Source organism: Euleptes europaea, chromosome 2 (assembly GCF_029931775.1).
Source record: "Euleptes europaea isolate rEulEur1 chromosome 2, rEulEur1.hap1, whole genome shotgun sequence".
NCBI lineage: Eukaryota > Metazoa > Chordata > Lepidosauria > Squamata > Sphaerodactylidae > Euleptes > Euleptes europaea.
In genome coordinates, this window is record NC_079313.1 from 45,986,833 (window position 1) to 46,013,866 (window position 27,034).

Consider the following 27,034-nt stretch of genomic DNA (forward strand, 5'->3'; position numbering starts at 1 on the left):
TCATTCTGAAATGTAGGCATTTTTATTTAAAGAAAAGAAATGCAAACGATATTACATTTACAAATCTATAATTTGGAGCTAATCCTATTAGAATAATTTATTTCAGTGACACAAAAATAGCATAGTGGAATGAAAACAGCAGGTAGTCCACCTATGGAAGCAAATTGTAGCTACAATTGAATCACATAGAAATAACCACAGCCAGACAGTTTGAAATGTAAATGCTTCTAAATGGAAAGCTTCCAAATAAAAAAGTGCCACATTATACTCATAACCTAGTGTATGGGACAAAATCTTGCGGTTGATTAAAATAAATACTAATCAAGACTGGTAGAGGCTTCTCATGCTAGGGTTGCCAACTCCGGGTTGGGAAATACCTGGAGATATGGGGGATGGAGCTTGAAGAGGGCAGGGTTTGGGGAGGGACTTCAATGGGGTATAATGCCATAGAGTCAACCTTAGAGAGCCAGCGTGGTGTAGTGGTTAAGTGCAGTGGTTTGGAACGGTGGACTCAAATCTGGAGAACCGGGTTTGATTCCCCACTCCGCCACATGAGCAGCAGAGGCTAATCTGGTGAACTGGATTTGTTTCCCCACTCCTACACATGAAGCCAGCTAGGTGACCTTGGGCAAATTACACTCTGTTAGAGCTCTCTCAGCCCCACCTACCTCACAGGGTGTCTGTTGTGTGTAGAGGAAAGGAAGGTGATTGTAAGCCAGTTTGAGTCTCCCTTAAGTGGTAGAAAAAGTCGGCATATATAAACCAACTCTTCCTCTTCCTCTTCCTCCTCCTCCTCTGAAGTGACCATTTTCTCCAGCTGAAATGATCTCTGTCGCCTATAGATCAGTTGTAATAGCGGGAGATCTCCTGTCACTACCTGGAAGCTAGCAACCCTATCTCCCACTATGTTTGGGGATGTGCAAAATCCTCCAAAGTATTTCTACATGGGACTTGGTGTAGTTGACCCTAGGAAGCAAAGCTCTGAGCTCCACTTCCTAGAGCAATCTGGCTCCAGACATGGGTCTAATTCATTCCTGAGCAGGCCACAGCCTGAATGGAGGCCTTTGGAAATTCTGATACATGGATGTTATCTTGGGTATTGTATTGCTGCAGAAACTGCTGCATCCACAACAGCATACACAGTTGTGTTAGTAGGGTTACCAGACAGCAGATGGCAACATGCAGGAGTTGGGGGGGGAGGATATGGAGGGAACTGTTGTTATGGTATCCTAATTGGCCCTAGGCTACCCTGGGGACACCCTGCAAGGTATTCAGGACTGGAGCTAATGTACAAAGGATGGGACAGTGCTATGTAGCCAGAGACTAAAGGGGTCTCCTGGTATCCATTTTGTTTGTGCCAATGCTGCAGAAAGCTGACTGGGCTGAATCCAGAAATGTTGTACCATACTTTCCCCTGAATGTTGCTGCTTTTCCAGGAAGACAAAAAAAGACAAAGGCAACCCTTTAGCATAACTGTAATCCACTGTAATTTCAAATTCCATAACTCGATGCTTGGGGACTTAAGTCTCAAGTCTCCAAACATAATTTCTGATGGCCTTACATCCTGGCTCTATTCACTGCACCCTCTTAATCCAATCTCAAACAATCAACCTTTGTCACTGGCAATGACCAGTCATTCCCAGACATAGCCAGGCATAGCCTCCAGCTACATTTAGGGGTATAAGTATATCCCCATTGACCACAGTAAAATTGCTACCACTTGCTGGATCCAAAGCGTGAGCCACAATACTTGCATGTATCATTTTCCTTGCCAGTAGTGCTGGTTGCTACTAGCTTTGTCACAGCCGCCTCTATCTGGGATCGCGCTCTTCAGGAAGGTAAATATAACCTCCCTGGGACACTTTTATCCTTGTGACAATTCCCTCAATCAAAGAATCATAGAGTTGGAAGGGACCACCAGCATCATCTAATCCAACCCCCTGCACAATGCAGGAAATTCAAACTACCTCCCCCACACACCCCTAGAGACCCCTACTCCATGCCCAGAAGATGACCAAGATGCCCCCCCTCATCATCTGCTTAAGGTCATAGAATCAGCATTGCTGACAGATGACCATCTAACCTCTTCTTAAAAACCTCAAGGGAAGGAGAACTTACCACCTCCTGAGGAAGCCTGTTCCACTGAGGAACCGCTCTAACTGTTAGAAAATTCTTCCTAATGTCTAGACAGAAACTTTTGGATTTAATTTCAACCCGTTGGTTCTGGTCCGACCTTCTGGGGCAACAGAAAACAACTCAGCGCCATCCTCTATGGGACAGCCCTTCAAGAACTTGAAGATGGTTATCATATCACCTCTCAGTCTTCTCCTCCTCAGGCTAAACATACCCAGCTCCTTCAGCCTTTTCTCATAAAACTTGGTCTCCAGACCCCTCACCATCTTTAGTGCCCTCCCTTGGACACGTTCCAGCTTGTCTACATCTTTCATAAATTGTGGTGCCCAAAACTGAACACAATACTCTAGGTGAGGTCTAACCAGAGCAGAGTAAAGCGATACCATCACTTTGCGTGATCTGGACACTATCCAACTTCTCTCCAAGTGGATGAGGAACCATTAACAAGCACTCTTTGGGTGCTATCTGTCAACCAGTTACAGATCCACCTAACAGTAATAGGATCTAAATCACATTTTCCCAATTTGTCAACAAGAATACTATGTGGAACCGTATCAAAAGCCTTACTGAAATCAGGATAAACTATGTCTACAGCACTCTCCTGATCCAGCAAGGTAGTAACTTTTTCAAAAAAGGAGATAAGATTAGTCTGACATGTCTTGATCTTGAGAAACCCATGCTGGCTCTTAGTGATCAGATCCATCCTTTTAAAGAAACCTTTGCTTTCTTAGCTCTGTATGTGTTGGGAATTTTGTGCGTGTGTGCAACAAATTTGATTACGTTTAATAAAACCCTTCAAATTCATAAAACATTTAGTTATTGGGACTCTATCCATTGGTTTGCTCATCTGGCATATAAAATTGGTTCAATGATCCCCACGCCAGCCTCTTGCAAAGCTCTGTCTCCAGCTAATTTCCTCCAATAAAAGAAGACCCCTGGGCTTGGTGTAACACTGTCAGCATTATATCTTGCTCAAACCACAGAGCTTCCAGCAATTCGTAGACAGGTATGATGTCACACTATCGCACCAATAGCAATTTTTCCTTTATTTGTCTCCTGGCAGCTGCCAGAGCAGTGAGGGGCAACAAGACCTGAGGGTGGGAGATCTCCTGCTCCCAGGGGGATAACTGGAAACCCTACCTATTAGTCAGAAATCAAAATCCACATTTTTAACAAATTTCCCTTTTTATGCAATGTGCAGTATATGGTATGTTGGGGGTGGGGTGGAGGACTCTGGTAGAAGCCTTCCCAGTCTGGCAGCTGCTCTGGGAAGGGAGCCACAAACCTACTACTTCTCACTTCTGAGGCCTTGGGGGGGTATCTTCTGGGCACAACACAGAACAGCAGGAGTGTAGGGAAAGTGCCCCTCTCCTATATGATTGCTGTATGGAATGAGTGCATCAGCTTTCTTTTGTAGAGAATGGCTGGTGCATGTTTGGGGTGGGGAAAGAAGGTTCACTGACTTTATAGCAATCCCTTCCCATAGACGCAGCAGCACCCACAGAGTTCATAATGTAAACCTTTGTTTATTCATGTGAGCAGGCATTTTTGATGACCATGACAAACTGCAGGAGAAAGAAGTGTAAAGCATTAGCCAATACTAAATAAATCAATGGATGTTTGCTAAGACAGAAAATGAATATGAAATATACCAAAATGTGCTGGAAACTGAACAGGCAATGTATAAGTTGTATAATACATCCAGCTCAAAATTACTTTGTATTTCATGTGGAATATGTTACAGCACTAGAACCCAGGGTGGTCTTGCAGTTAGAGTTAGACTTGGCTCTTGGATGCCCAAGTTCAAATCCCCTCTCTGTCATGAAGCTCACTGGGTGACCTTGGACCAATCATGCTCTCTCAGACAAATCTACCTCATAAGGTTGTTGTAAGGATTAAATGCAGGAGGGGAGAACAGTGTATACCACCTTGAGATCCTTGTAAGAAGGGCAGGATTACAAAACTAGTCAGTAAATAAATGCCATTGGATTTTAAAAGAAATTACTCTTGCTGTGCTACAAGCAATCTCAAATACAGTGAAATGAAATGAATAAATTAGGAAACAAAATTTAAAAAGAGCAGTAGCACATGGCTTGTACAGATAATAAGTCCCAAAAAATGAATGCAAGCTGCTTTTTGATAGTCCTGCTCCTGCAACAGTACTGCAATAACTATTAACATTTAATGGAGTATGGGTGGGAAACTTAACAGCCATGGAGCTGGCCTGGCAAGAGGAAGAATTTGTCACTTTTAAAAAAAAAGATGTACATTGAAGAACCAGAGAAGGAAATGCAAAATCAATCAACATAAGCAGGTAGAAACTGCAGAAACAGGAAGGCAAGAATTTTGTCATCAGTGATGACATGGGAACTATCCAATGCATGTCTATACAGGAATGAGGGTTGTGCTCTTGGGAAGAAATTTCCTGAGATGCTGTGAAATCCAGTATGAACATTTTACTAGTCATGATATGGAACACAAAAGGGAAAAGGAAGACAGTATATCTAAAACAATATCACCTGTACAACTATGCCATAGTGGATTACAGGTCTGATCAAGTATTCACTTTCACTTTCTAGAGAGTGTGTCTCAATTAGACAGTGACTGTGAGATGCCAGAAGAGTTTGGGAGGTGTAATCTAAAGGATTGTAAATCTGAGCATTTCTCTTAGAGATGTACTACTTCAAATATGGACTGGCAATGCAATAACAGGTCATATATGGGAAAGGCAACCTTTATCTAGCAGAATTGCTCACTACAAGGGCAAACCCACTTTGTCACTTAAAGCAATTAGAAATATATGTCCCAATGCAGGAAAGGGGTCACTGTATAAATTCTTCAAAGGTGTGTATATGCAGGTTCTCTTCAAAGCAGGGATGACCTGGAAGGAATAAACCCATCACAGCAGAACATTTCCAAGTGAATGAGTGTCTCTTTTAATTGGTATGAGCCCTAAGACAGAAACAGCCTGAAAAGTTCAAATTTCTTCTGGCTCCAGAAAACTCAGACCCAGAAGCTAAATTCCTGGGTTACATGATGCAAACCCAAAAGAATCAGAACACTTACTTTCATATCGATTCCTTATTCTAACAATTAAAACCACGCAAAAGCTGTTTAAGAACTCTTTGGCAGATCACCTAAATATGCATGTTTTTCACAAAGTTAACTAAACTCTAGGCAAATGTACTGTTTAGTCACCTACTTTTCTGGAATCTATCAAATTTATGTACTTTTAAGAATCTAATAGAAGACAATCACTTGCTTAGCTCTCCTTGAAATCAATGGGGCTTTCCTTTGGCTGGATCACTTCAAGTTGCTTTCCCCTCCCTTTTATTAACCAGTTCTGTAAAAGTTTAAAAAGTTTAAAGCCACACTGCAAAAACCACCACCTGTTTAACATTCATTTAAGTTCAGAGGGAAAATTTCCTCACTTCTCACAAGCTTTCTGGCAGAAATTGGTTTCCCCCTCTACCCAAAGAGGTGCATTATCAACCATGAAAAAACATTGGTTCTTGTAGGTTATCCGGGCTGTGTAACCGTGGTCTTGGAATTTTCTTTCCTGACGTTTCGCCAGCAACTGTGGCAGGCATCTTCAGAGTAGTAACACTGAAGGACAGTGTCTCTCAGTGTCAAGGGTGTAGAAAGAGTAATATATAGTCAGAAAGGGGTTGGGTTTGAGCTGAGTATTGTCCTGCAAAAGTATTGTCCTGTAAGTATCAAGATAATGTGCTAATGAGGGTATGGTATGTTAATATGGAACCATTGTATCCTGAAGTGATCTGTTAATGTGTGTAATCCAAAACTAATCTGTATGGCTATTGTTGAATGTTGTCTTTGTCTGGAGGTTTTTCAGGGCAGGAAGCCAAGCCTTATTCATTCTTAAACTCTCCTCTTTTCTGTTAAAGTTGTGCTGATGTTTGTGAATTTCAATGGCTTCTCTGTGCAATCTGACAAAATAGTTGGTAGAATTGTCCAGTCTTTCAGTGTCTTGGAATAAGACCCTGTGTCCTGTTTGTGTCAGTCCATGTTCAGCCACTGCTGATTTCTCAGGTTGGCCAAGTCTGCAGTATCTTTCATGTTCTTTTATCCTTGTTTGTATGCTGCGTTTTGTGGTCCCGATGTAAACTTCTCCACAGCTGCAAGGTATACGATATACTCCTGCAGAGGTGAGGGGGTCTCTTTTGTCTTTTGCTGATCGTAGCATTTGTTGTATTTTCTTGGTGGGTTTAAACACTGTTTGTAGGTTATGTTTTTTCAAAAGTTTCTCCATCCTATCAGTGACTCCTTTAATAAATGGCAAGAATACCTTTCCTATGGGAGACTGTTTTTCTTGAGTTTTCTGATTTTTGTTTGGTTCAATGGCCCTTCTGATTTCATTCTTGGAGTAGCCGTTTGCTAGCAGTGCGTGATTTAGATGGTTAGTTTCTTCCTTGAGAAACTGTGGTTCACAGATCCGTCTTGCACGGTCCATTAATGTTTTGATTATTCCTCTTTTCTGTCGGGGGTGGTGGTTGGAGTTTTTGTGTAAGTAGCGATCTGTGTGAGTTGGTTTCCGGTAGACCTTGTGACCTGACTGAAGGTTTGATTTACGGATGACAAGGGTATCAAGAAATGGGAGTTTACCCTCAATTTCCTTTTCCATGGTAAAACAAGGATAAAACAAGGATAAAAGAACATGAAAGATACTGCAGACTTGGCCAACCTGAGAAATCAGCAGTGGCTGAACATGGACTGACACAAACAGGACACAGGGTCTTATTCCAAGACACTGAAAGACTGGACAATTCTACCAACTATTTTGTCAGATTGCACAGAGAAGCCATTGAAATTCACAAACATCAGCACAACTTTAACAGAAAAGAGGAGAGTTTAAGAATGAATAAGGCTTGGCTTCCTGCCCTGAAAAACCTCCAGACAAAGACAACATTCAACAATAGCCATACAGATTAGTTTTGGATTACACACATTAACAGATCACTTCAGGATACAATGGTTCCATATTAACATACCATACCCTCATTAGCACATTATCTTGATACTTACAGGACAATACTTTTGCAGGACAATACTCAGCTCAAACCCAACCCCTTTCTGACTATATATTACTCTTTCTACACCCTTGACACTGAGAGACACTGTCCTTCAGTGTTACTACTCTGAAGATGCCTGCCACAGTTGCTGGCGAAACGTCAGGAAAGAAAATTCCAAGACCACGGTTACACAGCCCGGATAACCTACAAGAACCAATGAACTCTGACCGTGAAAGCCTTCGACAATATTTTGAACGCCTCTACGGGGAGGAAATATTTCAACAGACCCGGAGATTGGAAACACTTCGGAACAAGAAAGCACATCTACTGTGTTCTTTAACTTTTCTACTGCGATGCAGAGACACTGGAACCATTCCATCTTTTCTCACAAGTAAAAGAATCTTTAAAACTTCACGAGCTAACCGCATTTATGACCATCTAGAACGGGCTCTCTTACGAGAGAGAATTCACACTACCCGCAGAGAACTTGCTGCCACAGACAAGGAGTTGTTTTCCTTACATATCAATACTAGCCACAAAATGAGAAGCCATGATTGGGACAAGATTGATAATCTCACCTACAGAAAAATGGAACAGGGGTTAACCAGCCATACTTCCAGACAGAAGCAAAAGTTTAACAAATTACAGGAAAGAAGACAGAACAGTCCAAAACTTGACAACAAACGGATTATCTTCAATCTGACAGACCGACAACTCTCACCTGAAGAAACTTCCATCTTAGCTAAGGGAGGAAACTTTGCAGTCACTCCCACCCAAATTCCAGTGGAAGACATCATTGCAAATGTAGAATCTGCCATTCGTAATCTACCTGAAGAAGATGCTGAGGAAATAAGAGGAGAGACAGCAAGAATTCTACGAAAAGCAAAGCCCCCTGCTAGCAATATAACACGCAAGGAGAGAAACGCCATCAAGACCCTCAATGCAGATCCAGAAATCATTATTCTACCAGCTGACAAAGGCAATGCCACAGTGATCATGAAAACAGAAGAATACAAAAAGAAGATTGAGGAACTTCTGGACCCTGCCACATACAAAAAACTAAAACGAGATCCAACTTGCAAAATTACCAGGAAAACTAGCATTCTGATCAAGAATTCCACTCTTCATCCCGACACACACAGAAAACTATGCAAGACTGAAGCACAACCACCACGATTATATGGACTACCTAAAATTCATAAGGATTCCGTTCCACTCCGACCCATCGTGAGTGCCATTGGTTCCCCAACATATGAATTAGCTAAATATTTGACCACCCTCCTACAGGACCACATTGGAAAAACCACTTCTTACATCAAAGATTCAACTCACTTCATCAACAAAATCAGTCCGTTAAGACTCAATCCAAAGGATATATTAATCAGTTTTGATGTTGTATCCCTCTTTACCAAGGTTCCAGTTAAAGACACAATCTCATTGATTAACCAGATTTTTCCAGAAGATATAACAGCCTTATTTCACCATTGTTTGACAACAAGTTATTTCCTATGGGATCAAGAATTTTATGAACAGATTGATGGAGTAGCTATGGGAAGTCCACTCAGTCCAGTAATAGCAAACTTTTACATGGAATATTTTGAAAAGACAGCATTAGAATCAGCACCTTACAAACCTACAGTCTGGTTCAGGTTCGTAGATGATACATTTACCATTTGGAGCCATGGTGAAGAAAAATTAATGGACTTTCTAAACCATCTTAATAATATCCATCCAAACATTCAGTTTACCATGGAAAAGGAAATTGAGGGTAAACTCCCATTTCTTGATACCCTTGTCATCCGTAAATCAAACCTTCAGTTAGGTCACAAGGTCTACCGGAAACCAACTCACACAGATCGCTACTTACACAAAAACTCCAACCACCACCCCCGACAGAAAAGAGGAATAATCAAAACATTAATGGACCGTGCAAGACGGATCTGTGAACCACAGTTTCTCAAGGAAGAAACTAACCATCTAAATCACGCACTGCTAGCAAACGGCTACTCCAAGAATGAAATCAGAAGGGCCATTGAACCAAACAAAAATCAGAAAACTCAAGAAAAACAGTCTCCCATAGGAAAGGTATTCTTGCCATTTATTAAAGGAGTCACTGATAGGATGGAGAAACTTTTGAAAAAACATAACCTACAAACAGTGTTTAAACCCACCAAGAAAATACAACAAATGCTACGATCAGCAAAAGACAAAAGAGACCCCCTCACCTCTGCAGGAGTATATCGTATACCTTGCAGCTGTGGAGAAGTTTACATCGGGACCACAAAACGCAGCATACAAACAAGGATAAAAGAACATGAAAGATACTGCAGACTTGGCCAACCTGAGAAATCAGCAGTGGCTGAACATGGACTGACACAAACAGGACACAGGGTCTTATTCCAAGACACTGAAAGACTGGACAATTCTACCAACTATTTTGTCAGATTGCACAGAGAAGCCATTGAAATTCACAAACATCAGCACAACTTTAACAGAAAAGAGGAGAGTTTAAGAATGAATAAGGCTTGGCTTCCTGCCCTGAAAAACCTCCAGACAAAGACAACATTCAACAATAGCCATACAGATTAGTTTTGGATTACACACATTAACAGATCACTTCAGGATACAATGGTTCCATATTAACATACCATACCCTCATTAGCACATTATCTTGATACTTACAGGACAATACTTTTGCAGGACAATACTCAGCTCAAACCCAACCCCTTTCTGACTATATATTACTCTTTCTACACCCTTGACACTGAGAGACACTGTCCTTCAGTGTTACTACTCTGAAGATGCCTGCCACAGTTGCTGGCGAAACGTCAGGAAAGAAAATTCCAAGACCACGGTTACACAGCCCGGATAACCTACAAGAACCAATGAACTCTGACCGTGAAAGCCTTCGACAATATCATGAAAAAACAGTTTCACTTACCTGTAACTGTTGTTCATCTGGTGGTCTTCTATGCAGGCACACATTGGGGGACTGCGCAGGCGCAGGCCAGCCATGGATAAGATTTGTCAGCTTCTAGCAAAAGCGAGAGTGCTCCCCCTCCCCTCGGGGCATGTAGCCTTCCCACCCAACGGTCACATGACCCAGTGGAGGGAGCACTCTCCCCTCCAGTTCTCCAACTTGCCGCCATGGAACCACCCACGTGTATTGCGGAGAGGTCCCACAGCGGGAAAGGAGGGAGGGATGTGTGCCTGCTAGAAGACCACCAGATGAACAACAGTTACAGGTAAGTGAAACTCTGTTTTCATCTGCATGGCTTCTATGCAGTCCCACATTGGGAGAGTAGCAAGCTCGGTTGCCCGGATGGTGGGTGTGGGACAGTCACTGAAACAATGACTACAAGACGGCACGTCCCACTGCCACCTCTCTAGATGAATTCACATCGACCGCATAGTGCTTCATGAAAGTAGAGGGGGTCAACAACGTCGCCGCTTGACAGATGTCTCGGAGGTCAATTTTAAATGAAAAGGTGATGGATGCAGCGTAAACTTTTGTGTAGTGTGCCTTGACCATGTCTGGACAATCCACGTACGCTCTCTCCTATGACAGTTTAAAGGCTGAGGTAATCCACCTGGACAGGGTCTGCTGGGAGGCCCGGTGACCTTTACGGTGGTCGCTACAGCAATAACATATTAATGTTTTCCCTGCAAACAAGTTTCTTTGTAATAAGAAGAGAGGGCCCTCTGTACATTTAAAAGAATAGAGCCCTCTCCGCATCGGAAGAAGGGGTCGGCCATAACACATAAACGATACCTTGTGTAGAAGAAAGCTCGGGTTTAAAAACCACTTAATCAGCGTGAAATTAGTAACTGGTGAGGAACGACCAAGAGCCGCTAATTCTCTGACACGACTGGCTGAGGTGTTTGTGGCCATGCAGGCAGTGTCATAGGATAGCAAGGAGAGGCCCCCGGTGGCCAAAGGCTCAAACGGTGTTTCATGAGTTGGGACAACATGAAGGGAAAACTCCACTGAGGAACAGGTGGAGATACCTGGGGATAGAGGTCGATATGTCCCCGTAAAAAAACTTCTGTGAGTCTGGGTGTGAAAAAGAAAACACAGAAAGGAGAGACCAACTCAGCATGAAGGGCCGAACAGTAGTCGAGGGATTGAACAGTCCAGCATCATAAACATATGAGGTAGTAAAAAATTGACAACAGGAGAGAGGCAGCTCCATACAAACCATTGTCAGCAGCCCACAGGGAAAAATGTTTCCGCTTGGCATCAAGAAAAACGTCTTAATGGGGTGCAGCAGCACCTGAGCCACCCTATCTGACCATAGATTACATAGAATTCTCCATGCTGCCAGCTTGATTCTGGAAGGAATGTGAGAAATATCTTGAGGAGGAACAGTACTCCCTTGAGTCAGGGGCATTAGAATCGTGAACTGAGATCACTTGGGCCGGATGGTGCCACCAGGGTGCCACTTGTCCTGTCCGTCCAGATCTTGGCCAGAACCTTGCCCAGCAAGGGGAAGGGGGGAGATCAACCAAGCCATTTGGAATGCGTCCCTCATGGAGCTTGGGCTGTCCCCTGTTCTGGAGCACAATTGAGGACACACTGAATTGTGCCGAGTCACAAGAGATACATTTACGGGGTGCCCCAGATTAGGAAGAGCTAACGGAGACAACGTGAGTCTACAGTGAGTTTGTGACAATCGTCAGGGTGATAATTTACAAAGTCTACGAGAATGTACTCGTGCCTGCGATGTGAATGGCAGTGACAGTGGAGCCATATGTTATGGCCAGTCCCAGACTGCGATGGCTTGTGTGCACAGCACATGGGCCTTGTGCCACCCTGTTTGTGCTGGGCAGTGCTGTCCGTTGTGACCTAAACATGTCGATCCTCGAGGACCCCTGCAAAGGAGCAGAGAGGAAGCCTAATAGAATGAAGCTCAAAAAAAGTTAATGTGCAGGGTAGACTCTTGAGCAGGCAATACACCATGAGCCTTAAGAGCCGTACAATGAGGTCCTGACCCTAATAAGGAGGCATCAGGAATATATGCGTCTGTAGAGCAGGTGTTTGAAAAGGGAACACCTGTCAAGAGGACCACCAGCCGAAGAGGCAATAACCGATGTAGGGATAGACAGTTTTTTTTGTATTGAGGGTCAATGTTCAGCTGGAATGCTGTCAGAAAACCGAGTGTGCAAGGGCAGCATCCGCAGACAAGCAAAGGCAACAACTGCAGTGGAGAAACCATGAGTCTCAAGTAGAGAATTGTAGGGGTCGTTTGGAACCTTTCCTAGAACAGGTTAACTATCTTTCAAATGGAGCATCTTCCCTGTATTAGAAGGTAAGCTCTAGCTGTGGCCAATTGCAGGTGGGTACCATGAATCTATGGCCTTAGAAGAGGTCAATGGAGACTTTTATAATTGACCAGGAGACCCAGGTCGGTTAGGACGGAAAATAAAAACTTCCACCTGACTAGAACAGGCAAGCTCTGAGTAACCGACTATAGGCCAGTCATCTAAGTATGGAAAATGACACATCCCTGCAGGGCCAGGTGTGTAACTCCCACAGATAAGCACTCATGAAGGTGCGATGTGCCATAGCATGACCAAGGGCGAATAACATATCCATAGTGCTTGCCCTTGAAGAGAAAACGCAACAGAGACCGCAGTCTTTGTGGATTGGAATGTGCAATATGCATCACTCAAGCCCAACAGCAAACCACATTCGCTCATCTGGGAGTGGCAGGACCTTGGGTATTTAACATATGAGCAACATATGAATTTGTGCATCTTGACAGCGTCATCAATTCCCCAGGTCTAGAGAGGCGCTCCCCCTCTTTTTGTCAACTAGGTAGAAACGAGAATAGTACCCGTAGCCCCAATCCTAGAGGGGACCTCCCGGGTGGTCCCTTTCTCTAGAAGTCCCTGAAATTCCTGTAGGAGTTGGGCGGGCGTCGGTGAAGTAGTGCAAGCCGGAAAGAGGTAGGGAAGCAACGTCTCGAGCTTAATAAAGCATCCATGCTTTATCATTTTGAAAACCCAATTACCATCAGTGATGGACATCATATACTGTAACAACCAGGTAACCGGTCTGTGAAAAGCACTTGAGCATCTAGCTACGCCTGCTTAGGTTTGTAGGGCGGTTGAGAGATGGGCTAGGACCCTTCCTGGGTCTAGGTGTGCCCAAAAACTCTATCCTGCTGGGCAGAAGTGAGAATGGAGGTGGAAGGTACCTTGGTACCTGTATAGGCGGGATGGTTGAGACTGGCTGCCAAAGTATCTTGGCTATAAGCTGGCACAGTGGGGCGATGCCCATGGACTTAGCGGTTATCTTTCTTGAGACGATCAAGAAAGGCATCGTTTAATCACTGAAGAGTGAAGTGCCCTCAAGGGGTAGTTTCCCAATACGCAATGGAGGTGCCCTCAAGGGCAAGGTGCTAGATACATGACCGGGTGTCATACGGAAGGGTGGACTGGTTAAATCAGCATGCCTCCGAAGGACTATGGACGAGGCCATGACCTTGCTGGAAGGGTCCACAATGTGACACGCCGCAATAAACTGCTGTCTGTCGAAGGTCATGTTTATGCTCCAAGCAGTGTAGTGTGATGAGTGTTGATCCTCTGGTAGGATACTAATTTGAGATGAAATTCCATCCCAAAGGGCATATTAGTATCTGGCCATGATTGCCATGAAATAGAAATGTGAAGACCAATGGCACTGGAAGTATAAACTTTTCTGGGTAAAGTCTCCAGTCTGCGTCCCTCCCGGTTAGGGGCAAGGAATGTGAACATGATTTATATTTGCCCGACAGGGCTTCGACCACCATAAAATTTGGGACAGGCTACTGGTACGGAAAATCACCATCCTCACGGCGGATTTTGTAAAAGTTCTCAATTCCTCTGTTGAAGAGGGAACCAAAAATGGCTTGGTCCGGTTAGAATCCACCACCTCCATGTTTGTATCCTTGGAAGGACCACAGGACCTGCTTCAGAGAAAAGTAATATACCCATGATGGTCATCATCTGAGATGTCAGGGGGGGGAATATATATTAGAACCTCAGCCAGACGGATCAATTCTACATATAATCTCATATCCTCCAGAGGGGATGTGATTTAGTATCTCGTGCAATGTCCACAGGTGAGGGTTGAGAGGTGCGGAATTCCGAGTCAGAGACCTGAGTAGCCGTTGCATTGGACTCGGAATGGACCATATCCTTTAATGTAGAAGGAGACCTTGGTTGGAAGAGTCTCCAGGGGGAGTCTTTTCCTCAGCAACGTAGGCTCCGAGAGCGTAGGAGCCAAGAGTGCTGAGAGGCGGTGGGCGCCGAGAGGGCGTGGGCGCTGAGGCACTGAGAGGGTCGCCGAGAGGCTGTGGGCGCCGAGAAGCCGTAGGCTCCGAGAGGCTGTGAGAGCCAAGAGGGTCACCGAGTGACTGTGGACGCCGAGAGGCTGTGGGTGCCGAGAAGCCGAGAGGGTCGCCGAGAGACCGTGGGCGCTGGGAGGCCATAGGCTCCGAGAGGCCATAGAGCCGAGAGGGTCACCAAGAGGCCGTGGGCGCCGAGAAGGTCGGCGAGACACCGTGGGAGCCGAGAGGCCGTAGGCTCCGAGAGGCCGTGGGTGCTGAGAGGGTCGCCGAGAGGCCGTGGGCGCCTAGAGGCCGTGGGTGCCGAGAGGCCGTGGGCGCCGAGAGGGTCGCTGAGAGGCCGTGGGCGCCAAGAGGCCGTGGGCTCCAAAAGGCCGTGTGCGTCGAGAAGCCGTAGACACCGAGGGGCGTAGGCGCTGCTTGTCTGTTGTCGGAATAGCAACACCCTTATGCGGCTGCAAAAGGAATTGAGTGCGAAGCTGTTGTTCATCCTGGGACCCGCTCTGAACAGGAGCAGAGGGGCTAACCAGGGCATCCTGGGGCCAGGGCATCCTGGGACCCGCTCTGAACAGGGGTTAACCAGGGAATCATGAGACGTATCCTCAAGCTCCGTAGACGTCGTCACTCGGCGCCAAGAGACATCGATGACGATGGGAGATGCCGAGGTGAGTTAGTTGCTGATCGGTACCGAGGTGGTGCCGGCGCGGGTCGGCGCCAAGGCGACTCCGCGTTCCGAGTGACGGGGGAAAGAAAACTTGTCCGGTTTAATGAGGGTTTTCACTGATTAGAGGTCCAAAGGGAGGATTTGTCTTGCCCAGACGTACCTCAGATGTCTTGCCGAGTTTCCGAACGGGGAATTTTCCTCAAGGTGGAGGTAACCTCGCCGAGGACTCCATGTAAAAGTGATCAGTCCGAGTCTTCAATGTCCTCTGAGTGATCTAGCACAGCTCTTACATGAGGAAGGCAGATTTTTTGTGACAATCGGACTTAATTATTTCTTGAAGAGAGGAGCCTTCATAGACTCCATAGTGAAGAGAAGCTAAAGACACGTTCTCTCTCCGTGGCGGCAGAAAGAGAACTGGAGGGGAGAGTGCGCCCTCCCCCTGGGTCATGTGACCACTGGGCGGGAAGGCTACATGCCCCGAGGGGAGGGGAAGCACTCTCACTTTCGTTTTTGCTAGAAGCTGACAAATCTTATCCGTGGCTGGCCTGCGCCTGCGCAGTCCCCCAATATGGGACTGCATAGAAGCCACGCAGATGAACAGATTTTTTTTCCAATGAAAATGAGGACCGGCCTGAAAAGGGCCAAGAGGTCAGGTGCTGCTATAATCTGCACCATGCTCATGCTTTAAATCCATGGCATGGCGGACATGCTTTTCATAAGGCAACTATTTCAGCATTTTATTGGACAGACATGCCGTGGAGGAATATTCAGAAATGGCAGATTAAAATGAAAAAGAAAAGAAAAGAAAAGAACAGTGTTACACATATAAAATACTACTGCAATAGTTCATTTATTAATTTTTAATGCACAGCACCCTTTGTGACCTCTTTTATTCTTTCACTGTCAACATGGTAGCCTGAAAAAAATTGAAATAGGATAATAAAGCGTAGGAAGTACTTAAGCCCCAAGAGTTTGCAAGTGACTTCCCTCTTTCTCTCTCATCTGCCTGTCCATTCCTCTACCTATACCCCTCATACAAAGAACTGGATAGCTTTTAGGCTTGCAGTAAGCCAATGCATGTTCCTGCTTTTTATTTTTATTTTAAACACCAGCCATTATAACCTCCCTACAAAGAGTGGTTATCTATATAAGGCTGGGGACCAATTTGTTGCCACAACTAGTTTCCTTACAGTTATAAGTCAATTAAAAAAACACCCACAAGCTAATCACCCCCAAACAGCTTTCCTGTTTTTTGACACACAATAGAACAACATGAAAGAACGCTGTTCTCCTTTGTCTGTCCAGCCTCCTCCAAATATATTTGGCCTGATTCAGCTGCATTTTGCTTAAACAGTAGGACACTATTATGCTATGAATATTTACCACTGTTATATCTCCAAGGAGACTAATCTCTGTACCATTACAGTCTAGAAGCTCATGCTATTGTCTCTGCAGGACCAGCTTCATGTTGTCACAGTAACTGAGGGCACAGGGTCAAACAGATTAATCCATCAATGAAAATAAACCACTGTATTAGTTAGCAAAACTCCACCCCCACCCCCGATCCAGGGTTAAAATATCAATCTGCACTGGAATCCAACATATGAAGTATGTGTGTATTACACAGTTGTTTGTAGAGGTAGACTAGGGAAATTGTCATGCTGCAGGCAGAGAGCGAGGGCCAGATGATCAAAGCATAGTCTGGGAAGCAGTCCAAGTTCATACACGATTCAGTTAGAGTACAAGATACCAATACAGACAAGGGCAGTTGAAGGCATGAGTCAGGGGCAGTCCAAGAAGTCAGGATACCAGGAATCCGAAGTATAGCAGGGAGACAAAGCCGATACACAGGGAGGTTTGTGACTAATTGTTTGCACAATAGCCAAGCCTACTTGATGACTTAAGACAGAATGTGTGTGCTTATGTGGAAATATTGAGACCCTAGAGCATACCTTTTTTGATTGTAAGATCTATAGTCATATTAGGGAAACTGATTACCCCTATAATTTCCTGCCAACCTGGTAAAAATAGAAGGACTCTCCTCTCACTAATGCTAGCAGATAAGAATCAAGAGATCTGCCTGAGGCTCCTCTGCCTGTGGCTGCAGACATGGGGAGGACCCATCTGTCTAAGGCTGCTCTGCCTGCAGCTGCTGAGCCTGCTGTCTGATCTGGAGAACTGAGTTTGATTCCCCACTCCTCCACCTGAGCGGCACAGGCTAATCTGGTGAACTGGATTTGTTTCCCCACTCCTACACACAAAGCCAGCTGGGTGACCTTCGGCTAGTCACAGTTCTCTTAAAGAGCTCTCTCAGCCTCACCTACCTCACAGGGTGTTTGTTGTGGGGAGGGGAAGGGAAGGAGTCTCCCTTAAGTGGTAGAGAAAGTCGGCATATAAAAACCAACTCTTCTTCTTCTTCTTCTTCTTCTTCTTCTTCTTCTTCTTCTTCTTCTTCTTCTTCTTCTTCTTCTTCTTCTTCTTCTTCTTCTTCTTCTTCTTCTTCTTTCGTCATCTGAGGAAGCCCCAGCAGGCTGACCCATGGCAGAAATACTAGATTGGTGGTTATACATCCCAAGGAGAACACTTATGAAAATAAAGTGAGAAAGGAGAAAGGTGCCAAGCGCAACTTATAAAAACTGCTCACTGCATTCGGAATGTTTGTATTTTCTTCTTGCAATGCCCTTTGCCTAGCTTCTGTCTAACATGTGGCCTGACAACTATGACAGAATGAAAAATTCCAAAAAAACTGTGGGTCGCAAGAGAAAAATGGAGTTTCACTTACCTGTATTTGTTGTTCATCTGGTGGATCTTCTATGCAGGAACACATTGGGGACTGCGCAGGTGCAGGCCAGCCACGGATAAGATTTGTCAGCTTCTAGCAAAATCTAAGAGTGCTCCCCCTCCCCTTGGGGCATGCAATCTTCCCGCCCCTCGGTCACCTGACCCAAGGGGGAGGGAGCACTCTTCCCTCCAGTTCTCCAATCTGCCGCCACGGAACCAACCACTGGTCTAGCGGAGAGGTCCCACAGCGGGGAAGGAGGGAGGGATGTGTGCCTGCATAGAAGATCCACCAGATGAACAACAGTTACAGGTAAGTGAAACTCCATTTTTCATCTGCGTGGCTTCTATGCACTCCCACATTGGGAGAGTAGCGAGCTCGCTTACCAGGATGGTGGGTGTGGGACAGTCACCGAAATAAAGACTGCAGTACGGCATGTCCCATGGCTACATCTCTTGCAGAGTCCACATCCACAGCGTAGTGTTTCATAAATGTGGAGGGCGTGGACCATGTGGCAGCCTTACAGATGTCCTGGAGATCTATTTTTGAAGATAAGGCGATAGAAGCCGCATATGCTCTGGTAGTGTGTGCTTTAATCATAGGAGGACATTCTTGGTGAGCAAGATCGTAGGCCAATTTGATGGTAGACGTGATCCACCTTGAGAGAGTCTGAGGAGAAGCACGACGACCTTTACGGTGTCCCCCGAAGCAAACAAAAAGGTTATCGTCCTTACGAAAGTTCTGAGACCTCTTAATGTAAAAAAGGAGGGCTCTTCGGACATCGAGGGAGTGTAATGCCCTATCAGCATCTGAAGATGGGTGAGAGAAAAAAACCGGGAGGACAATGTCCTGGGTAAGGTGGAAGGCTGATACTACCTTGGGTAAAAGAGACACCTTTGCCTTCAGCACCACCCTATCCGAGTGGAACTTAGTATAAGGAGGGGAGTGTGAGAGTGCTGATAAGTCACTCACCCTCCTTGCTGAGGTAATTGCGACCAAAAAGGCTGCCTTAAACGATAGCAGAGCCATTTGACAAGTGGCCAATGGCTCAAAGTGAGGTCTCATGAGTTGAGAAAGTACTAAGGAGAGACTCCACTGAGGAATGGGTGGAGTGACGGGAGGATACAAATTAGTGAGACCTCTCAAAAACTTTTTGGAAAGGGGATGAGAAAAGACTGAAAAGGAGTCGATATCTTGGTGAAAAGCCGAAATTGCAGCTAAATAAACTTTAATGGATGAATTAGATAAACCATCATCTTTGAGGGTTAGCAAATAATCAAACACAACAGACAGTGGGCAAGTAATTGGCGAAACATCCTTGACTTTAGCCCAATCAGAAAAATGTCTTCATTTTGCATCATAAGATCGTCTCGTGGAGGACTTTAAAGAGTGTAATAAGACCTTAGCTACCCTGTCAGACCACTGCCCTGGGGCCACACCCTCCAGGCAGCGAGTTGTAGATCTGGGGGGAAGTGGGAGGGATCCTTCGGGAGAAGGATGTAGTTCCCTTGCGCAAGTGACATGAGCACTGCGAACCACGACCTCCTGGGCCAAAAGGGAGTGACAATGATGGCATCTGTCATGTCATGGTTCAACTTGGCTAGGACTTTGTGAAGTAGAGGGAATGGGGGAAAGAGATAAAAGAGAGCCCCGTTCCAAATCGTCTGAAAGGCATCCCCCAATGAGCCCGGGCTGGCTCCCGCCCTCGAATAAAACCTGCGACACACGGAGTTGAGGTGTGTTGCAAAAAGGTCCACTTGCGGGTAACCCCACTGTCGGAATATTTGGTGGAGACAGTCATCACTTAAGGTGAGCTCGTGCATTTGATTGGGAAGGCGACTCAGAGCATCCGCTAACGTGTTGCTCTTGCCTGCGATGTGAATTGCTACGAGAGTAGCATGATAAGCTATGGCCCATTCCCAAATGTCGCTGGCCTCTTTGGAGAGTGAAACGGACCCTGTGCCACCCTGCTTGTTTATATAATGCTGGGCGGTGGAGCTGTCCATAGCGATCTGAATGTGATGTCTGTCCAGGTGCCCTTCAAATGAAGACAGAGCGAGATGGATGGCACGAAGCTCTAATAAATTTATGTGCAACCGGGATTCTAAATGTGACCATGTACCCCGTGGCGTAAGGTTACCACAATGAGCATCCCATCCAGAAAGGGAAGCATCTGTGAACAGGTACCTCTCAGGGGAAGGACAATGGAAGGGGACGCCTGAGAGGATGTTGATATCATACGCCCACCACTGCAGGGAAGCAATGACATATCTAGGGATGGACAGGCGTTTGTACTGGGAGTCGACATTGAGCCTGGATGCCCGGAGGAACCAATTTTGGAGCAGGCGCATACAAAGTCGTGCAAACTCCACCACAGCCGTGGTGGAGGCCATGAGGCCTAACAACTGCTGAATGTGGTAGGCTGTCTGAAAGCGTTTCTTAGTGAACTTGGCCACCAATTTTTGGATGGTGCGACCTCTTTGAATAGGGAGGAAGGCCCTGGCTTGTTCAGCATCCAAGCGTGCTCCAATGAAGGTCTGCACCTGTGCAGGGACAAGTTTGCACTTGGAAAAATTAACTAAAAGACCCAGATTATGAAGGACTGCAAGGACTAAATCCACTTGCGTGGCCAACTGTGATTGAGAAGGACCCACGATTAACCAATCGTCGAGGTAAGGAAAAATTTCGCAACCCTTCAGGGCAAGGTGACCTACCACAACTGCAAGGCACTTTGTAAAGGTCCTGGGGGCCGTAGATAACCTGAAGGGTAACACAATGTACTGGTAACATTTTCCGTTACATTCAAACCTCAGGTATTGGCAACGCTCTGAGTAAATCACAATGTGGAAGTAAGCATCGCTGACATCTAGCACCGCGAACCACATGTGCCTGTCCAGGAGGGGAAGCACTTCTGGGAGTGAGAGCATACAAAATTTTCTGGTCTTAATAAAGGCATTAAGGTCCTGGAGTTCCAGGATAGGCGCTTCCCCCCTTTTTATCCACAAGAAAAAAGCGGGAGTAAAACCCATGGTTCTGGTCAGCAGATGGAACCTCTGAAATAGCCCCCTTAGAGAGGAAATTGTCAACCTCTTGTACAAGTAGGTCAGGGGCTGGTGACAGAGAGCGGGCCAAGGGCCTATGCAAAGGTAACGTAAGAAACTCTATAAAGTAACTGACATTTATTATTTTCAGAACCCATACATCACTGGTAATTGCAAACCACGCATGGACAGGTGATCACAAAAAACAATGGACACGTCTAGTCATGCCTGTTTCGGTTTGTTGAAACGGCCCAGAGACCCTCTGGGGCCTTTGCGGACCCTAGGTTTGCTTTGGAACTTCCTTTCGTTCTGAGGGCGAGGAAAGGAAGGGCGGAATGAAGGTTGTGTGAAAGACCCTTGAAAACGGTATGGGCAGGAAGGTTGGTTGGTTTGTCGGCCAAAATAACACCACTTGAAATCAGGCGCCTGAGGGGCAATCCCTAGAGACTTTGAATTTGTCTTATTCTTTTTCAAGCGATCCAGGAAGGTATCTGTTTGGTCGCTAAATAGGGACGTCCCTTCAAACGAAAGGTCTTCAATATGTGCCCTAGTATCTTAGGGAAGCGCAGATTGATGCAACCAAGCGTGTCTGCGGATGACTATGGCGGAAGCAATGGCTTTACTGGACAAGTCCGCCACATGGCGTGCTGCCGTGAGCTGCTGCCTTGCTAAAGGGCGTTGGTTGTCAGGAAGGATGGAAATTTGAGGGGATACACGATCCCAAAGGGAGTGCTGATATCTGGCCATGACCGCAAGGAAGTTGGAAATGCGGAGGCCTACCACACTAGAGGTATAAATTTTTCTAGCAAGGAGATCTAGCTTGCGACCCTCTCTATCCTGTGGAGAGGAATGTGCTCCTGACCTATATTTACCAGGCAAAGCCTCCACTATAATGGAATTAGGAGGGGGATGCTGGTAGAGGAATTCTTCACCTTCTCTGTGAATCTTATATAGATTCTCTACTCTTGGTGGAAGAGGGAACTGAGGCAGGCTTAGCCCAGTTGGTACGGACCACTTCGAGAATGCTTTTTATCATGGGGAGGGCCACAGGGCCTACATCAGGGTTATGGAGAATATCCATTATATCATCGATAGGACCGGAATCCTCCGGTTTAAAATCAATTTTAAGAGCTTTCGCCATGCGGATTAATTGTTCTGCGTATAAGCGAACATCCCCCGTAGGAGAAACTGGTTTAGAGTCCCCAACAGTGTCCTCGGGTGAGGAAACTGAAGCACGGGATTCCTCATCCTCATCAGGGGAGAAGGAGGCGTCATACTTGGATGGATCAGTGTCCCTTGACATAGAAGGAGACCTGGATAGAGGAGGCTTGTGAAGCAATGCTTGCCTTGGACGAACAGAATCCTTGGAATGATCATCAGGATGGTGAGATGGCGTGTGTCGATGCCGACGTGAGCCTCCAGAAGGCGAACATGAACGGGAGCGCCGGTGACGATGACGGTCGACCGAAGAGCCCGAGTATATGGAAGGAGTAGGATATCGGCGTCGAGAAACATCTCGGCACCGATGAGAGGGAGACCGGCTCCTAGAGGAGTAACGGCGCCTCTGAATGGTCGGACTGCATGAAAGAAGTGAACGGCGATGTCCGATGTTTGGCTGTTTGGATGAAGAACGGCGAGGTAGAACATCTGGACCATGTGAACGAAGTGAATGGCTATGACTGGAAGAAGACTGTATGGATGAAGACCGATGAGATTGGGAGCGGTGAGAGATAGATCGGCGCCGACGAATGGATCGGCTCCAACGATAGGATCGGCTCCGACGAGAGGAACGGCTCCGACGATGGGATCCGCTCCGATGAGAAGAACGGCTCTGATGAGTAGATTGGCTCCGACGAGAGGATGACCGGCGTCTGTGGGAAGCGGATCAACTCTGACGATTGGATCGACGTCGAGAAGAGGATCGGTTCAGACACCGACTGGATCTGGACAAAGCCGGAGTTCGAGAGTGGCGTTGAGAAGTCGATCGACGCCGAGGCCGTTGGCCAGATTCGATATGGGAAAAACCTTTTGGAGACTCCACTTGGTTCTTTTCGACAGACTGCTGGGAGTCTTGTTGAGCGATCACAGGAGGGGGTAGTTGATCGGCACCGACCTGGAGCTCTGTAGGTTCTGCCCGAGGCCCTTTATCATCAGGCCATGGGGACTTTGTAAGCACCGGAGGCACATCTTTATAGAGGTGAAGGAGGTGCTGTTTGAACTCAGCTGAGTCTTCCTGGGCCCTGCTCGGACACGGAACCGAGGGGGTAGCCAGGGAATGAGGAGGTGAATCCTCGATGGTAATGGGCTGCTGCACAGCTAATTAAGAGGCAAGCGACGCCGATGGCTGAGACACTTTGGTTTGAGATCGGCATCGAGGAGAAGCCGAGGGTGATCGGCGTCAAAGAGACTTCGGCGAACGCGAAGGTGATCAGCGCCGAGGCGATCTGGAGCGGGACGCATGGCGCGAAGAGCCGCGGCCATCTTGTGAACCCAGAGCAATAAACTTTGCCAAATGAACAACGACCGACGAGGGCTTCTTAGAAGGGCCACCCCGCTTGGATTTTTTTGTTGGGGGACCCGGCTCGGATTGCGGCTAACCGGTTGAAGGATCAGGCTCAGCAGATTGACCTCGTGGGTGAAGAGACTCCTTATAAAGATGAGAGAGCAGGTGAGTCCACCGAACCCTCAAGGCCTTGTTGGTGAGTTTGGACCAACTTTTACAAGTTGCAGGAATATGGCCTTCCCCCAAACAAAGGAGGCATTCAAGGTGAGGATCATTCTTCGCCATCTTGGTACCACAGGAGGTACATTTCTTGAAAAGTGGAGCTTTCTTGGACTCCATGGCTAGAGACAAAGCTACCACATTCTCTCTCCGTGGCGGCAGAAAGAGAACTGGAGGGAAGAGTGCTCCCTCCCCCTTGGGTGATGTGACCGAGGGGCGGGAAGATTGTATGCCCCAAGGGGAGGGGGAGCACTCTTAGAATTTGCTAGAAGCTGACAAATCTTATCCGTGGCTGGCCTGCGCCTGCGCAGTCCTCAGTGTGGGACTGCATAGAAGCCACACAGATGAAAAGAAATTCCCTCTTCTTCAGTGGTGAATCTGTTATTGCATTCCATTGCAGTGTTTCACCAAGAGTGTTGACACTCAATCTGTTCCATCAGTAATGACTATTAGAAATCCTGACCCACAACAAGCGTCTCAGCATGCCACAGCAGACACAACATCCTAATTCTGTTACAAGAGCCTCCCAATAGTTTGCTAGCCTCAAAAGAATAATTTTGCGCAAGAAAGGTGCATGCTTACCTGACACTCCGCCATATGTGGTCTTTTTCCCCAGTCCAATGGCAGGCCAAGGTGTGCCATCTGCTCTCAGACCCATCAGCCCTGAGACGGTATTGGTGGCTGTAACACCATCTGCACCACCTGTGAACAATGTCAGTGATAACCTTAATAATAACATACAGGGAAAATTATTCTTTGGCAGCAGCCCAAAGCCTAGTAAGGTAAAGCTCACTTCCTATGAAACTGTGATCAATCTTAAGGAATTAATTATAATTAATAATGTCTATAATGCATTTAGGGAAGGCAGGATGGGGTAGCCCGATCTTGTCAGACCTCAGAATCTAAGCAGGGACATCCCTGGTTAGTATTTGCATGGGAGACCACCAAAGAATACCAGGGTTGCTCTGCAGAGGAAGGCAATGGCAAACCATCTGTTAGTCTCTTACCTGGGAACTGTTCTGGGCTACAGCTATATGCCGAATCATGCTTGATGCAAACAGATTGTGTACCTCTGGGTAATATTCGAAATGGCTCAAAGAAACAAGTGTATATTGGGAACTGGAGCACATGAACATGCCCTATAGTGACCCTGACCAATGGTTTATCAATGTCAGTATTGTGCAGTGGCTCTCCAGGTCTCAAGTAGAAGTCCCTTTCACATGACATACTACCAGATCTAGGGTGGTACATATCGATATACCCATAATAAAGGGGAAATAAAGGGAAGCCTTGGGAGTTTGTCTCCCAGCACACATCAGGGAAGTTGAAATCACCCATAACTAACAGCTTTTGTTGTTTGGATACCCTGACAATCTGCTCAAGGAGGGCAGCATCCATCTCCTCACCCTGGTCAGGAGGTCGGTAGCAGACTCCAACCACAATACTGTTTGTCTTTCCTTCCCTTATCCTCACCTAGATACTTTCCACTGGGTTGTCACCCTTCTCCTCCAGTATTTCTTTGACAAGCAAACCTTCTCTTCACATACAGGGCCACTCTGCCACCTCTTCAACCTTTTCGGTTCTTCTTGAACAACTCATATCCATTATGAGTGGTGTGAGTCAGAGCAGGAAGCATTACTACTGGAGAGGTGAGTCCTAGTTTTTGTTTTCCTAAGCTGCTGGGGAACAGTAGCTGAGGAGGCTATGTGAGAGGATAGTATGTGAGAGTGAGTGGGTGCTTGGCACCTGCTGGAAAGGGGATTCTGAGTGGTTCCCTTTGTTCTTTTCTCTTGTTGTTGCTGAGGAGGGCTTGTGTTACTGAGGTTAATTGCTGGCTCCACCCTCTGCTGTTGGCTGTTGAAGGGTGGGGCTAAGAGCCTATAATTAACAAGGCTGCTTTTGCCAGAGGCACAAGCTGAAGGGCTCTTGCCCTGTGGCTCTTAGCCTGGGGACCATATAAATATAAGTATATAGGTAAATAGTTAAGAGGCCTTTACATTGGTGTTTTTGTTACCGCTTTTGCCTTCAGTAGGCAGTGTTTAGGTCTGTTAGTTTTAGGTTAGATCAACACACCAAGGTCTTTCTAGAGTGAAGAATTTACTGTGAGGATGATGATGGATGCTCTTGGACCTGCAGGGAGTGTGCCATGTTTGTTTTCACCTGTCAGAAGTGTAAATTAATAGGGCTCTTACAGAACAAGGTATAGAGCCTGGAGGAAAGGATTGCTACTGTCCATGACATCAAGGAAGGGGAGAGTTCTATTAACAGAAGCCTCGAGGCACTTTATAGCAAAGAGGAGATGATTCAAAGGGACAACAGTATGGTTACCTGCCCCGAGACTCCTCAGAGCACCACAACATGTCCCCATAGGCGTCGCGCAAACTGGCACTCAGTGCCATCAGAACCCAGGAATTGATTCCAGGCCCTTACAGTGGTGGAAGAGCCAGAAACACTGCCAGCAGAAGAAACACAAACACAAGGAAGACAGAAGGAGGAGGTCAGGGGGTCATGAAGAGATGGCACTGGAAGGAAAAGGAAAGTGTTGGTTGTAGGTGACTCCCTGCTGAGGGGTATGGAATGTCATGTGTCCAGGCCTGAACCCATGACCCGAGAGGTGTGTTGGTTGCAGGGGCGAAAATTAAAGATATTGTAGACCAGATACCAAAACTGGTCAAACCTAAGGATCATTACCCATTTGTGATGGTCCATGTGGGAACCAACGATACAGCCATGAACACCGTTGAAAACATTAAAGCGGAGTATAAAGCTCTCTGGAGGAAGCTAAAGGGAATGGGGGCACTGACTAGGTTTTCTAGATAATGGCCTACTAGCATGCGATGGAATTCACCTTTCAAGGTTGGGGAAGAATGTTTTTGGAAGAAACCTGGAGAGATTCATCAGGAGGGTTTTAAACTAATACCACAAGGGGAAGGAGGCAACCAACGAAGGGATTTAAATGAAGACGATCAAATAGGAGAGACCCACCTGGGAGGGCCGGGTCTAAAGGAGCCAAAGGAGTGGGGCTTCAGGTGTCTATTTTCCAATGCCCAAAGCTTGGGCAATAAGAAAGAAGAGTTTCAGCTTGTAATGCAATCAGAGGGATATGATTTAGTAGGCATTACGGAACTTGTTGGAACATCTCCCATGACTGGAATGTAGTAGTGGATGGATATGAGTTGTTCAAGAAAAACCGAAAAGGTCAAAGAGGTGGCGGAGTGGAGCTTTATGTAAGGAGAGGAAGTGCTTGTCAAGAAATACTGGAGGAGGGAGACAGCCCAGTGAAAAGAATCTGGGTGACGATAAGGGAAGGAAAGACAAACAGTATTGTGGTTTG

At 46.2% G+C, this 27,034-nt stretch overlaps 1 protein-coding gene across 1 annotated transcript in view; it reads right to left on the reverse strand.

The window, feature by feature from the left end:
• The window catches only part of DPYD (dihydropyrimidine dehydrogenase), a 750,022-nt gene that overhangs the window by 153,836 nt on the left and 569,152 nt on the right, over nucleotides 1–27,034 (reverse strand). The window contains exon 18 of the mRNA XM_056844741.1: nucleotides 24,283–24,402. Coding sequence (XP_056700719.1) covers nucleotides 24,283–24,402 — 120 coding nt within the window. The remainder of the gene's footprint in view (nucleotides 1–24,282; nucleotides 24,403–27,034) is intronic.